This window comes from Emys orbicularis, chromosome 9 (assembly GCF_028017835.1).
Source record: "Emys orbicularis isolate rEmyOrb1 chromosome 9, rEmyOrb1.hap1, whole genome shotgun sequence".
Classification (NCBI taxonomy): domain Eukaryota; kingdom Metazoa; phylum Chordata; order Testudines; family Emydidae; genus Emys; species Emys orbicularis.
In genome coordinates this window covers 6,718,208-6,732,247 of record NC_088691.1, presented here as the reverse complement: position 1 = coordinate 6,732,247, position 14,040 = coordinate 6,718,208, and the positions used below count along the sequence as shown (strand labels likewise).

The 14,040-nt window shown below is 41.4% G+C and overlaps 1 protein-coding gene across 1 annotated transcript in view; it reads left to right on the top strand.

Annotated features, from left to right (window-relative positions):
* MCF2 (MCF.2 cell line derived transforming sequence) overlaps positions 1-13,776 on the top strand; it is an 88,485-nt gene extending 74,709 nt beyond the window's left edge. The window contains exons 23-30 of the mRNA XM_065410524.1: positions 1,579-1,671; positions 3,193-3,271; positions 3,929-3,992; positions 4,813-4,919; positions 5,049-5,158; positions 7,264-7,376; positions 8,431-8,531; positions 13,736-13,776. Of these exons, the coding sequence (XP_065266596.1) occupies positions 1,579-1,671; positions 3,193-3,271; positions 3,929-3,992; positions 4,813-4,919; positions 5,049-5,158; positions 7,264-7,376; positions 8,431-8,531; positions 13,736-13,776 (708 nt within the window). The remainder of the gene's footprint in view (positions 1-1,578; positions 1,672-3,192; positions 3,272-3,928; positions 3,993-4,812; positions 4,920-5,048; positions 5,159-7,263; positions 7,377-8,430; positions 8,532-13,735) is intronic.
* The last annotated feature ends 264 nt before the right edge of the window (positions 13,777-14,040 follow it).

Below are 14,040 nucleotides of genomic sequence, written 5' to 3'. Positions count from 1 at the left end.
TTCTCAGCTCTTGTAGTATTTAATTATTTAAAAAATGGAGCTAGATCTGGCTTTTTGCAGCATTCTGGCACTGTATGGGTTTCTATTTATCTCTGTGTGTACTGAGAGTACTAACTCCTGTGCAGCAGGTTTTAGTGGGCACGGTTCTTGAACACGGGTATTTTTATATACACACAGTTGTAGGGGAGCAAATGCAGGCTGGGTTGAGGCACCTTTGAAAACTTGACCCTGTTCTTCAGTGCAGGCATGCAGAATTTTGTAAAACATCAATTTGCAGGTCCAGTTTGGCACCGAGCCAGTGGAATATGACCCAGAAAAGAGACATTAGATAAGACGTGTTCACTGATATTCCTTTTCTGCATCCAGGGGTAAATGCTTTCTCTGAAGTTTGCAGCGAACTCTGGGTATTTATACCCAAAAGTGTTTGGAAATTGCCTGCAGAAACGAAGGAAGCTAATTAGCAACTTCCTATTTCCTTGAGGACATCTTTCATAGTTACGGATAATGGTGCCAACATTTTAAAAACAGATAGGAACAGAAGGTTTACCCAGGTGGCCTAATTTGTATATTGTCTCTTTCATTCAGACAGAAAACCCTGTGTGTGTGTGTGTGTGTGTGACGTATGCAACAAAATACATCATTACTAGAGCTGATTTGAAACACTACATTGCAATAATGTTTGCCCTTTTTTGACCATCTAATTATTAGCTGTCAATTCCTAGCACCTTGTGCTGTAAAAGCGATCAAGAAGCATGTTAATGCACTTGAGAGGAATAAGCCCGGTATTAAAATACTGCTTAGTATCCGTTGCTGGTGAGGCAGTAATCTGGTGGTATGTTTAAGAGGTAGGGCAAAGGCTTCCTTGGCGGCTAGACCTCTCTCGGGTTTTAATCCTAGTTGAGTCACTGGCTCTGTTTGTCTTTGTACAAGCCACATGATCTCTTTGTGCCTTGGTCACCTCCAGCCAAATTACCAAAACTGGTTTTGGTTTTGGGTGCCCGGCTTTCGGCCTGATTTCCAGAGTTGCTGATCTCTCCCAGCTGGAGATTTTGGAGCCTGCTGCCCAAGGTAGCTCAAGATGTACATCTCTCTCCCCCTCCCCCCTCAGAAATGTTGACCTTTAATGGTAGACCTGGGTGAAAAGCAGAACTGCGCTGAAACTTGGATGCTGTGTCTGAAATGAGAAGAGGGTTGGGGTTATTTTTTAAATCTTCTCCTCAGTGGGAAGTTGATGCACAAACTGTGGCAAAGGCCTGAGACTCAGGCCTATGATCTCTCTTCTAAATCACTCCCACTGATCCATGAATGTTATGGAAAGTCCCCAGAGGGGCACTGGTAGCTCCAAGAAACCTTCTATAGATGTTACAGTCAAAGCAAAACGCTCAGTGTGAACAACTGTAGATAACCACTTTCAGTCACTACTGAAAATAAACATTTTTGGTGAACTTTGTTAATTTGGGGCGGAGTGGAGGAACTAGGGGACTGTTTAAGATAACACAATGTGTGAATTCATGGTAAAGGTCTGAAAGACATTTGGTTTTCAGATTAGACTAAAAGGACGTGATTCTTTTAAAACAGATGAATGCAGTTGGAATCACTGAAAATGTGAAGGGGGATCATCGAAAATTTGAGATCTGGTACAGCGGACGAGAAGAGGTGTACGTTGTTCAGGTGTGTGATTGTTAAAATGCCATGTTTGATTTTTATATCCTCATAGTGCTGTTTAAAATGGTGGATATTCAGCTAAGAATTGCCTGTCTCTTTGTGAATTGGGAACTCTGGCTGGCAAATATGTGTGGACCGTTTCTGTTCAGCTCCCTCGCTGCTCTATTAGACTGATAATGGTCCAGTAGATTAATAGAATAGGTTCTTATGCTGCCTTTGTTTAGTGGCATCTGCAGTGGGGCATGCTTAAGATTAAGAACATAAACTGCATAGTATAATGTTAAGAAAATCCCCCTGTGCTAAAGGAATATTGTGGAAACTGTAACTTAAATCAATAAACATTGATACTAGTGTTGGTCTTGAACCGGCTTGCAGCCCTGGTTCCCAAGCTCCTTCGCATCTTGCCAGACAGGCTGCCTAGGAGCTAAGGTTCCCAGGGAGCGTGTTCCATTTTGGAACCATTCCTGCTTCGGAACCTTTCACTGTGTCCAAAACGTAATATTGCAGATTTTTTTTTTTTTTTTGAATTTTCATCATGATTCAAATTTTTTCGCAGAACTACAAGTCCGTTTCCCAGCCACTTTTAATCGAGACCCCTTCCAAAACACACGGTCGCACTGAAATGTCACTGCAGGATGTGACACATCTTTCTTCCAAACTTTTGATCTTAAGAGTATTTTAAGAGAATTTTATTAACTCTCTGGGTGAAATCCTGGCTCCATTGAAGTCAATGGCAAAACTCCCAATGATTTCATAGGATTTCAACCTATATTTCCGGCTGTATATCTCTGGGTGTGTAGGTCGAGTAGTGGAGACAACATATGCAGGTTGTTGTGTCTGATCACAGGCAGCAAATCCATAATTATTAAGGTACTCTAAGAAGAGGACTGGATTGCTAACTGGAAACAGAGCCTTTCGTTCCTGTTCAAATTTAGTGTTGGACATTAGTTAATCTATTCAGTGGCTTTTATGAACGAGGTCATGGAACGGCTACATTATTTAATAAATGCGTGAGAAATGCACCATTGCTGTTAGGTAACAGAACTGCTTTCCATGTTAGGTGTTAGGTTGTGGCGTTGATTGCACCAGAAATTGCTATTTTCAGAAGCTTACAGCTCATCTATAAAACAAGCGCTCCTGGCCTGACCACATCTCTTCCTAGATATTTTTCACATTGAAATGTGGGAGCTGATTATTCATAAGCAGGTTTTGCCTTTGGGTGTTTTAGAAAAAGAGTCAATGGGACATGCCCATGTACTTTTGACTGCACCCCTTGTGTTGTGATGAGCTCTACATGATTTCCATTTACAGTACAACCTTTGCTATCTGAATGTGATGGAGAACTTTAAATAATTTTGGAGAATCAGGAACATTTTCAATATAATTAATAGTCATCAGAGGCTATAACCTTGCTCTGGATAATAGGGATTTTTGGATAATTACAGTTTAGATAACTGAGGCTCAACTCAATTTTATAACGGGGGATTCATAAAAGCCACCGAATTTCAAATCGTTCTCCTCTTTCAGGCCCCAACAGTAGATGTGAAGATGGCGTGGTTAAGTGAAATGAGAAAAATTTTGTTCAAGCAGCAGGAGCTTATAAAAGGTACATTTGAACCATTTCCTGATGGTGTTCACTACAGCAGAACCTTTCTGATGCTCACATTGCAAATCTGCAAACCCAGTCATTCTCACGAGAGAAATAGCAGCTTCACTCCACTTTTCACAAAAGATCAAATAGCTGACGTCTCCTATTACTGATACTTCATTACTTTTAAGAAAAATATTATAGTGCATATAGGAGCATAACAGGCAGTATTATTATAAGTAAAGGCAAATTACCCTTGTCGAAAATAAATCAGCATTATCCTTTTTTGATGTCAGCATCTTGATATTTTTAAATTTCATATTTGTTCTCTTAGGCCCTTATTCAGCAAGGTACGTCAGCACCTGCCTTATTTTAGGTACATGAGTAATCCCTTGACTTTAATGGACTTACTTGCATGCTTACAGTTGGGATGCCTACTAACAGACCATGCTGAATCAAAGACTAACTCCCCAATTTGCAAAAGTTGGTAATCCAACTAATCTGCAATTATTAGTGCAAATTAATGAGGTTCTACTTTGCCTTAAAAAAACACAGAGCACTGATTTGTGCAAAAAATCTGATGTTTGAAGTAACACTTTGTTTGGAGTGGGTGATGGCTCTGAGTGATTTAACAAACCACGTTAAACTAACACAATATTTGCGACCTACTCACAGTTGAGAAGAAACCATCCGGTGTGTTTACAGACCAGATCCAACTTTCCCCGCAGCTGAGTGATGGGTAAGTCAGATGAGCTCGGCAGATTTGAAAAACAAAAATAATTATCTATGTTCACTATTTAACATACATCTGCAAATCCAGAGCCTTTTAGGCACTCTCTGGGTGAGCTCTGCGCCCCCACTCTGGTCCCCTTATGCCATGCAGAAGGGCTGGAAAAGGGAGAGGGGCCCTAAGAGCCCCATATCCAGCCGGAGAGGATTCCACTGGTGCAGCACTGTGGAAAAGAGCCGTAAGGCTGCCTCTGGAGGGAGCTCCTTGCACGCCCTGGCATAGGAACACAGCTGGCGGCAGGAGGGGCATGTTGGGGATGAAGCTATGGCATGCAGTGCTGCGGTGGTGCTGGGCAGTGCTGAAGAAGCTGCCATAGCTTAGAAAGGACCCAGAGTGGCTTAAAGCCAACCCCCTCCCCTGAGCTGTGAATTCTGTGCTGTGCTTCTTAGAGGCACAGCATAGAATCTCACCTTCTGTGTAAAACCTCCACAAGAAGTCCATATTGGTTGGTGCACAGAACTCCGATAGAAACAACAGCTCTGAGTTTTGCATGCATAAGGACATTTCCTATAATCTCAGCAGTAGGGTGTAGTCAGAAGAAATCTACAACTAATATGGTGCTTGCGCTTGGAGAAGCAATTGCTTTAGCAGTGTCTGTCCCGTCCCCACGCCGAACCAATACAGACATCGAGATTATATGCCATTTTAGTCATTGATGTATTCAAAAGCACCTTGAAGTACCTGCTTAGATCCTTGGCTTGCCAAACTGAACAGACTTCACCAATATTTGAAAATTAAAACAATGACATATTTCTTTTATACGTTTCAGAAAGCAGTATAGAACCTCCATAAGCTCAGAAGAAAATGATTCTGAACGCACCAGTCCTGTAATGTTGGATAGTATCAGCTCATCACCACAGAACAAGCCAAACCAAAGTATGTACAAGTTTGCAAGATCTTTCTGTGTGCATAATATTACACTGCAGTGTGTTATATTCCAAACCAACAGCTGAAAAATATATCAGTTATTTAAACTAAGGCACTAAGTAACATATTTTCTTGCAGGTTGGTCTAGAATGTCACAATCTGTGGAAATCTGTGAAGGGCTTGAGGACTGGTCCAGCAATTACCTTTCTAATTGCTCAGACACAGAAGAAGAAGATGGGAGCCAGTTGGTTAGTGATGCATATAAAAATGGTTTATTTCAAAGGCACTAAATAGTGTGTCTGAGGATATCCACTGTAAGACTTCTCTTTTTGTTAAAATCTGTATTTGTTTATGCCTTTTGTGTATTGGTGTATGCAGTGTTGTAGCCAGGGTGGGCCCAGGATATTAGAGAGACAAGGTGGGCGAGGTCATATCTTTTATTTGTTGGTGACCTGAAGAAGAGTTCTGTGTAGCTTGAAAGCTTGTCTCTCTCACCAACAGAAGTTGGTCTAATAAAAGATATTACCTCACCCACCTTGTCTCTGTATATTGAATACATTTTGGTTAAGCTAGCTCTTGAAAATGCCCCCCTAAATGTTACATGTGCATATGAACCCTAAGTGGGATGTGGCAAACAAGACAAAGGATTTCTGGGGAAAATGGACACGGTTGTGCAGAAAGTGATAAAGAATGAAAAGTCCTAACTGGCGCTGACCTTAATGGTCACTGGGGAGAGACAGTAAATGCTTCTAAATGTACCATAGCAGCCAGGGATTTGGACGTAAGAACAAGGAAGGGGAAACTAGCTTACAGTGCACCCAGACATGTGATTTGGTAGTCAGGAATGCCCTTTTCACTAAGAAGGAAGAACATTTGATTATCTATAAGAGTGAAAGGCTGAGGGTGCAGGTTACTTCCTGATAAGCCAAGCTGAGCTGAAGAACATCAAAAACCTGTCAGGTCATCTTAAGGGAAAACATTGCAGCTCAGCATAGACTTGCTGGTTCGTGACTCTGGAAACGTATCATTCATGAGAAGAAAATAGCCCAAAGCAATACAGCAAACCACAGGTGAAAGCTTAACGAAGTTAGCAAGGAGTTTAAAATGAAAGTGTTGGAAAAGATCTCTTTAGAAGGGCTAAGAGAAAATATGACTCAACGGCAGAATCATATTGCAAGTAAAACTCAAGAATGTGCAAAAGCAAGAGTCATTTTCTCCAGTTAGCTCTGGTGGTGGAATGAGAAAGTTTGAGAGGGCATCAAGGAGAAAAAAGTGTTTAAACTTTGTCAAGCAACGCTCCAACAGCAGGATTTTCAAGAGTATAAAATGAAGAAAGAGCTGGCAGCCACTGTGGCTAAAGCTGTGGAAGGCTTATATGCCCATCTTGAAACAAAGCAGGGTGAGAGAGAAATATACAGACTGGCAATAAGAGAAGTAAAGATATTGGTGAGATCAAGTCACTAAAGATGAAAGTGGAAATATGTTAATCAACGAGACCAAATTAAGGAACGGCAGAGAAATTACTTTGAAAGGCTTCTGAATGAAGAGAATCCGAGAGAACCATCCTTGTGATAAAACCACACCAGGGTCTGATGGCACCAGTCCTTGAAGAAGTAGTTGAGGAAGCATTGGACAACATGAAAAATAAGAAAGCTCTTGGTCCTGTTGGCATACCAGCAGAAGCATGAAAGCGCCTAGGGTGTAAACATGTCCCTGCTTGTCTCCTCTACTGGTCCCCAGTTTCAAACAATTTTGAGGGATTTTTTTTCCAAGCAGCATTGGGGTGGGAGGATTCAATCTGACCTCAGCAATTTTTTCCCTATTAATATCTGTTGTTTTTGTGTGAGTGCTAGCCAAGGGGAACAGAGCACTGCCTGAGATCAGGACCTCTACCTGCATCAATATCTAAAGCACATTCCAGCGCTCTCTACAACTTGCAGCACTAGCGCCATAAATGTTCACTTGATGTACAGAAAAAAAATAAGACATGGAAGTCACAACAGTACCAGAAGAGAAAAGCATCATTTTTCTTCTAGCTACTATTTGGATTCAGGAAGAAGAAGAAAAGTAGTTCTCAGCACCACTTAATTTGATTTTAATAGCATGTTCTCAGTTGCTGCATGTATTACAGTAATTGTCTTTTGTAGATAAAAATGTGTTTATAGAAGTGTTAAGAAAGCAGGTTGCATGTGAATACTTATCTCCAACATTGTTGCATGATTGCTTATTATTATACATAAGCCAAGAAGGGTACCACTTTCCCCACAGCAGCCAGGAATAAAGACTGTTCAAAAATGAATTACACCGTGTTGTGGAACAGAGTTCTTGTGAAGTAATTTTTTTTTAATGTTAGTCTCCAGGAAAATATAAAGCCCTAGCAGACTGCAAGAAAAGAGGCTCGGAGGACCTGCTGGTTAAAAACGGGGATGTAATTCAACTTCTGCATGAGGACGGGGAAGGGCAATGGTAAGTATTTAGATTTCTTTTACCTTACCTCCAGGAACCTACAAGGTAACTATGCTCAATCCAATTTAACTCCGAATATATCTGCTGTACCTTTGTTAGTGTGTGTACTCTACTGGAAAGCTACAGAATTAGCCCAGGTCTAAACTGCAGTCGTGGGGAGCTACTGCAGCTTGACTAGACGTCTAAATTAGTAAAGCCGCCTGAGTAATTACCCAGGGTTCTGTGGGGCAGGGGGACTCATACAGTGTGCTTTGAAGTCCATGCTGTCGCGGTCTCGCTGCACTGATATCTGAGCTAGCTAGATTAGAGCGAGCTCGGCTATGTCTACCTGAGCTGCAGCCACACCCATTGACTGCAGGCTAGCCAGACCCTTAGCCTCCTTACAAACGGTGTATTCCATTCTTATTGACCTGGAAACTGTGATTGGGTTTCCCTTCCCTTCCCAGCTTGAATGAATCACGTTAAAATCAAACACGTTGCGAGAAAGACCTTTTTAAACACCTGATGTTTCTGTTTGAAGCCTTGGTTTGAAGGACTGCTCTTTGCCTTTGTCCTCTCCCGGTCCTCTGCAGCTCAGCTCTGGGTCTTGTTCCTCTGGGGCAATTAATAATAGCACTTAGCAATTACAAGGCGTTTTTCTTCTTCAAATTGCTTTGCAAGTGTTAACCAATGAGCAGCGAGAGCGTCATCTTTTGGCTTTATTTAAAGCAGTGGCTTGCAAAGCCAGTCGGACGTGATGCCGATCACATCACTCCCGTATGTACGGTTGGCTGCGAAACTGATGTGCCTTAAGCATGTCAGCCCAATGAGCCATTGGCTCGGGGAGACTGATGGTGGATGCTTTACTTTAGACACCCAGATCCTGATTCAGCAAAGTACTTTAAGCACATGCTTAAGTCCCATTGACTTGCTTTGCCGAATCAAGGCCACTGATTTGAATGTATTGTCTATGTTCGGTAACTTTTTCAAAATTAATAATGAACATTGTGTGTAATAGATCCCTTGCTGCTATAAAGCTGTCCATGTTTTCCACTAATACATTTATCATTCAAAGGTTGGTGAAAAACCTGAACAGAAGAAAAGAAGGCTGGATTCCTGTCAACAGTTTGCAGATAGTAATCGGCGACTGTAGGTTTCGGACTGCCAAAGTCGCAGGTATCATACGATAAACATATATGAAATATTTTCAGAACTGGAATCAGATTTTTATAAACCATGGCTTGCATTTTATTTTGTGTATCAAATTTGGCTATGTGAAACTCAACAGAAAAAAGCAATTAATCATATGAAAGCAGTTCCTCCCAAAAGCTTACAAAAGTAGTACATGAAGCTGCTGCTCTATTTTGTTGACTTTTTAAGAATTTGTTGTGATTTTTAAGACGAAGGCACTGGTAAAATAATGCCAAATATTTAAAAATGTAGATAATGCAAGAGCACTTGGTACTGTATGATGGGCGAAGAGATGGAGTACAGCCATTGAGGGATTTCCATGGCTGTTTTGTCTGCACATTGCTGCAAGTTTGGTCCCCTGAGTGAATATAATATCCCCTAGGCAAAATCATGTCACTCTCTAAAAAGATATTCATGCCTGATCCCAAATCCTTTGAAGGGAGTCTTTCCATTTACTTCACTGGACTTTGGACCAGCCCGGATACAGCTTTGATAGGCCTCACCACTTTACTCACAGCTGACTGCTGGCTTACTGGTTAACGTTTATTGATACAAGAAAACACCTTTACAACCACTTGGCATTCCTGCACATTTTGTCTTACTACCCAGGTATAAAGTCGTCTTACCATGCTGCAGAGTTGGAAGTGTGTGACTGAGGGTTATAAGCAGAACTGATTAAAAAAAAAAGGAAAAATTTTCACACGAATTTATCCAGGTTTTTTTACTGTTTTTCATAGAAAATTTAAAATGTGAAAGCTTTCGAACAGATTTTATCAGAACCCGAGAGAGAAATATCCATATTTCTCTACTTTCTTTACAGTTGAAACCACAGAGGGGACGTCTACACTAAAAATGCCTCAGTGGTATCACTGCACCGGCCCTGCTGTAGCACTGCAGTGTAGACACTTGCTATAGCGACAGAAGAGGTTCTTCCATTGCTGTAATACAGTGGTTTTCAACCTGTGATCTGCAGACCCCCTGGCGGGCCGCAGACTATGTCTAAGATTTCCAAAGGGGTCCTAACCTCCATTTGAAATTTTTTAGGGGTCTGCAAGGGCGCGGTAGCTAGGGCGATGGAAGAATTCTCCCTTTGGCCTAGTGGTGTCTACATCAGGGCTGACGTCGGTTTAATTAAATCACACAGGGCTTGAAATGTTTCCCAGCCATGAGCAGAGTAGTTAAGCTGACTTAACTGTGTAGCCCAGAGTTTCATGATCAAACCATGGGAGATTCTGAGACGTTACAATTTCAGTGCAAAATCATGCTCAGCAACACTCAAAACTGAATGAGAAAAGCAAGGTTTTATGCCTTAAAATTCCATCTTGGAATTATCGGTAGGGATCTTCTGAGCGCTATCCCAAAGCTCCTCCCAGACTTCAACATCAAGATTCACCCTGGCAGCCTCGCTCCAGATTCAATCGGAGATTAAAAGACAAGCAAACTAAAACACCATCTCAAAATAAGAAATCGGGCCAGAACCTTTCCAAGTTCTCTCTGGGCCTGGTTATTTATTTAGAGGACCAATGCAAAGTGAGGCTCTTTCATAAAGGGCCTCAGGCTGGTTATTTAAACATGGATCCTACTGCAAAATAAGCAAAACAAGAGAACTTACATTTGTATCACTCGCTCAGGGAGTGGGGAGAGGTTTCTCCTAGGAGACTGCCCTCTGTGTATGGGTTCTTTGTTGTGTAGGTGCTGCCTATTTCCCTTGAGCTCCTGCTTTGTCGTAGCTTTCCAACTCCTGGGCAGATGGTACTGTCCTCCATTAAGGAATCTGGATCTTGAAGGTATCATGACCACAAGGATCCCAACGAATGCACAGTGCCCATTGGAAGAAAGGGGATTTTTTTTTTCTTCAAAGCACTTTATAGGCTAATGAAGTTATGGGACATTTCTTTCCAAGTACAGACCAACCAATACTGTATTTGGCGAATAACCCACTGTGCTGTGGACCAGTACTGGTTATGGCATTCACTTTAAATATGCCAGACCCAGCAAAGAGAGAGAGACTATACTCAAAAGGGAGCTTGCCGTAGCCAGACTAATCCAGTGGTCACCAGGTTCTTTTCATTCCTTTACATAACAATCATAGAATATCAGGGTTGGAAGGGACCTCAGGAGGCCATCTAGTCCAAAATGCCAGACTTGTAACCTGTCTGTAGTACAAGGTAAAGCAGATATTTCAAGCCCAGTCTTTCTATAGCCCAGACAAAGATGGAGAAAGGTTTATTAAATACTTTACAAGCCTTACCTAGATATAAAATAGAAGATTTGGGAAAATCAGTTACTAGCCTGGGGGGCCGTTCGGAAGACTAATCCTTCACTCTCGTGAACTAGAGTTTGGTACAGCTCTGTAACTCACTGTAATTTCTGAAGCAAGCCCGTGCCTGCTTTTGGGAAGTCACTTTAATTCCTAAGGGGGTACATTCTACCATTGTGGAAATTCATGGGGGGATTTGCAAGCTGTCTGTGGATTTCTGCATTAAAGGGCAGCAAATCACTCTGTAGTGCTGGTGTTAATGTGCAGCTCTCACAGTGAAAGGGGTTTCTAGAAAGACATGTTCATAAAATACCAGCATTCAAGCACTAGCTTCCCCTTAGACTTAAACATGTGCTGTTGGGTTAAGGTGCCTTGTTCTAGCTATCAGATATTACATGGTCACATAAAAACTTTCCTCACTAAGGATCTGAAGACCATTTCTATGTGTGCTGGAAGGTCAGTAGATAATCCAAACTACTATTCCAAAATGGACCATCAAATAACATATTCTTTGAAAATCTCAACTGTAGCTAATATGCCAAAGATCATGTAAGTCCTGTGAATCTTGCATCCATCTCCCGGCATGTCATCCCACAGCTTTCCAAATAAGAAAAAGGGGAAAATAAAGAAAATTCTCTATTTTAATTATATGTAATAATAAGGTTTTTTTTAATAGTAATATGATTTTAAAGTTCTGTCCCTTTAAATAGCAGGAAACAGGGTAGAGTTATATCTGATCCGAAATGCCAGTGTATGTAATGGAAGTCTTTCCTATCAAATTCACATGCTCTTCTGTTGCTTAGGGACACCTACATTGTTGCAAGACCCAGAGGTAGGATTTTCAGAAGGGACAAGTGAGTGAAAGTCAATGGGAACTGGGCTCCTAAATCCTCTAGATGCTTCTGAAAAATCCCACCCCTGATCCCGAAATAATTCCATATAGGTGGAGATCCTGCTGCCTGTATGGAGCACCATTGAAGTGAACAGGGGGTGCGTGTTGCTGTAGGCGGTCTATCTGTGAGGATCTTCTTGCTAATTTGAGGGCCTGTGTGTGAAAATAAATATATCCAGTTGTCTCCCTAGAGGCTGCAGACCTGATTTCCTTTTCACATACACTGTTCTCACACCAGTGTAGCTCTACTGGGGTCTCTCTTGATTTACACGGATGTTGGTGAGATCAGAACCAGGCCCTTCATGAGTAAGGAAGCATGGCTGCACCCGTGATGTGTTTGTATATATTCAAAGAAGAAAATACACAAAGGATGAGAGATTGTCAATAGTCTTCTGTGTAGGCCTAACTCAGCTTCCATTGAAGTCAGTGGTAACACTTCCATTGACTGCAGTGGAAGCAAAATTAGGTCAACCCTGCGTGCTTTTAAAGCGTGCTTCCTCCTCCTCCAATACACACGAAAAATATTTGATAGCTCGAAAATAATGTAAAATGGACTATTTCAAAACAGATTTGTATGCTCAATAAGATTGCATTTATAGATGTTTGATTATCAATGCATAATCATAGACTAAAAAAGGAAATAACAAATGACATGGGGATGTGATATAACAGATGAAGAGAGAAATATCTTGGGTGCCCGAGCATCAAGTATTTTATAGTGGAAATCACACACGCTTTAACCTGATGAACATATTTAGATGTCCTGTACCAGTGTAACTGTTCTGTTATAACTGGTAAAAAATTCCCCCGGTGGGCAAAGCCTTAGACATCTAGTTTCGTTACCTCTTGTTTGGACCCAGAGACCAGGCAATGAGATGTTTTATACCAGGTATACCAGTGATGCATTAATGGTGCCATTTTTTGTGGGCATAACACTGTGCCAGCAAAATGAGAATCTGGGCAGAGTCCTCTCGAAAAACTACACCCTAAAAATACTAAAGAGCAGCAAGTCAAGAGACTTCTTTCCACGGTTTGATCTCACGCTGCAATGAGTGGACCCCCGTTTATTTTAATGAGGCTCCACAACGCCTGTCCCTGAGAGCTCTTGGCAGGATCCAGCCTATAGTTACTTTTATAGTTGCTTAAATAGCATTTTAACAACACCAAGTGTGTTCATGATTTTGATTAGTGATGTTGCCCTAATTAACCCCTTCAGTTCCCCTGGGTGCATGCTGCATCCAACAAAGTGTGCTCTCGTACGACAGTGAAGCTTTGGACATTAATTTGTCCTCTTGTTCTACTGAAATCAGTAACACATAATGGCCATCATCATCGCCTATCGGTATGCATTCTTGGCTTGTCCAGTGCTTATTGGAGTCAGTGGGAGTCTTTCTGTTGACTTCAATGGCCTTGGGTTAGACCCATGTGTGGCACTCTGGGGAATATTAATGACAGCAGCCCACTTGCTTTGAGAGAGTTCTGTACTTTGGTTTAAATGTCGACCTCTCGCAAGCTTACATGAGCATGTTTGCTAACATTAGCAAGTATACTGTAAATAATTCAATTGAAAATCTCTCAGTTTTGCAACTATAACGAAGCAGTTTGCACTAGTACGCACTTTAATGACTTCAGTCACAAGCTTTGTCATTTATGCAAGCAGAATTATTTATGCAGGGTCTATTAAATCCCATGTTGATTTTTTGCCTTTGAAACAGAAAGCAGACCCCACTTTTTTACAAGTGGATATTCTCATCAGCTTCATGCAGTAGATCTTTTGTTACTATGTAAAGAACATTTGAGCGTCACAGCAAAATAAATGCAGAGAAGATACTATCAAACTGGTTGTGGTAGTCAACGGGTAGATTACTGAATTAAGTCAAATTCTGTGGTCCTTGCTTGGACAAGACTCCCACTCAAGCTAGTGGGAGTTTGCTTTTAGTGAAGACCACAGTTCTGAGGCATTGTTGCATTATTACAGGAACCAATGTAGTCTTCAAATAAGATGCTTTAATGTTATCATTCTTCATTACTTTATAGATGCTGCCCTGTGTAACACAAGAAAGTTTAGTTCCCCCTGAATTAAAGGTGAACTAGTAGCATCCTATTTTTGATGCTCCTTTGGAGACTTTGAACTAGGTGTTACAGAGAAACAGCACCATAGCTGGAATTACCCTGTTCTATTCATCACATTCACAGAATTTCACAACTTCATCTGCACAGATCGGGACTGCAGTTTGTCACAGTCATAAAGGGTTTGTCATAGTCATAAAGGAAGACATTCTTTGCGATTTCATTCCCCCCCCGCCATGGAAAGCACAGTATTTTATTTTTGCCTGCTGTTT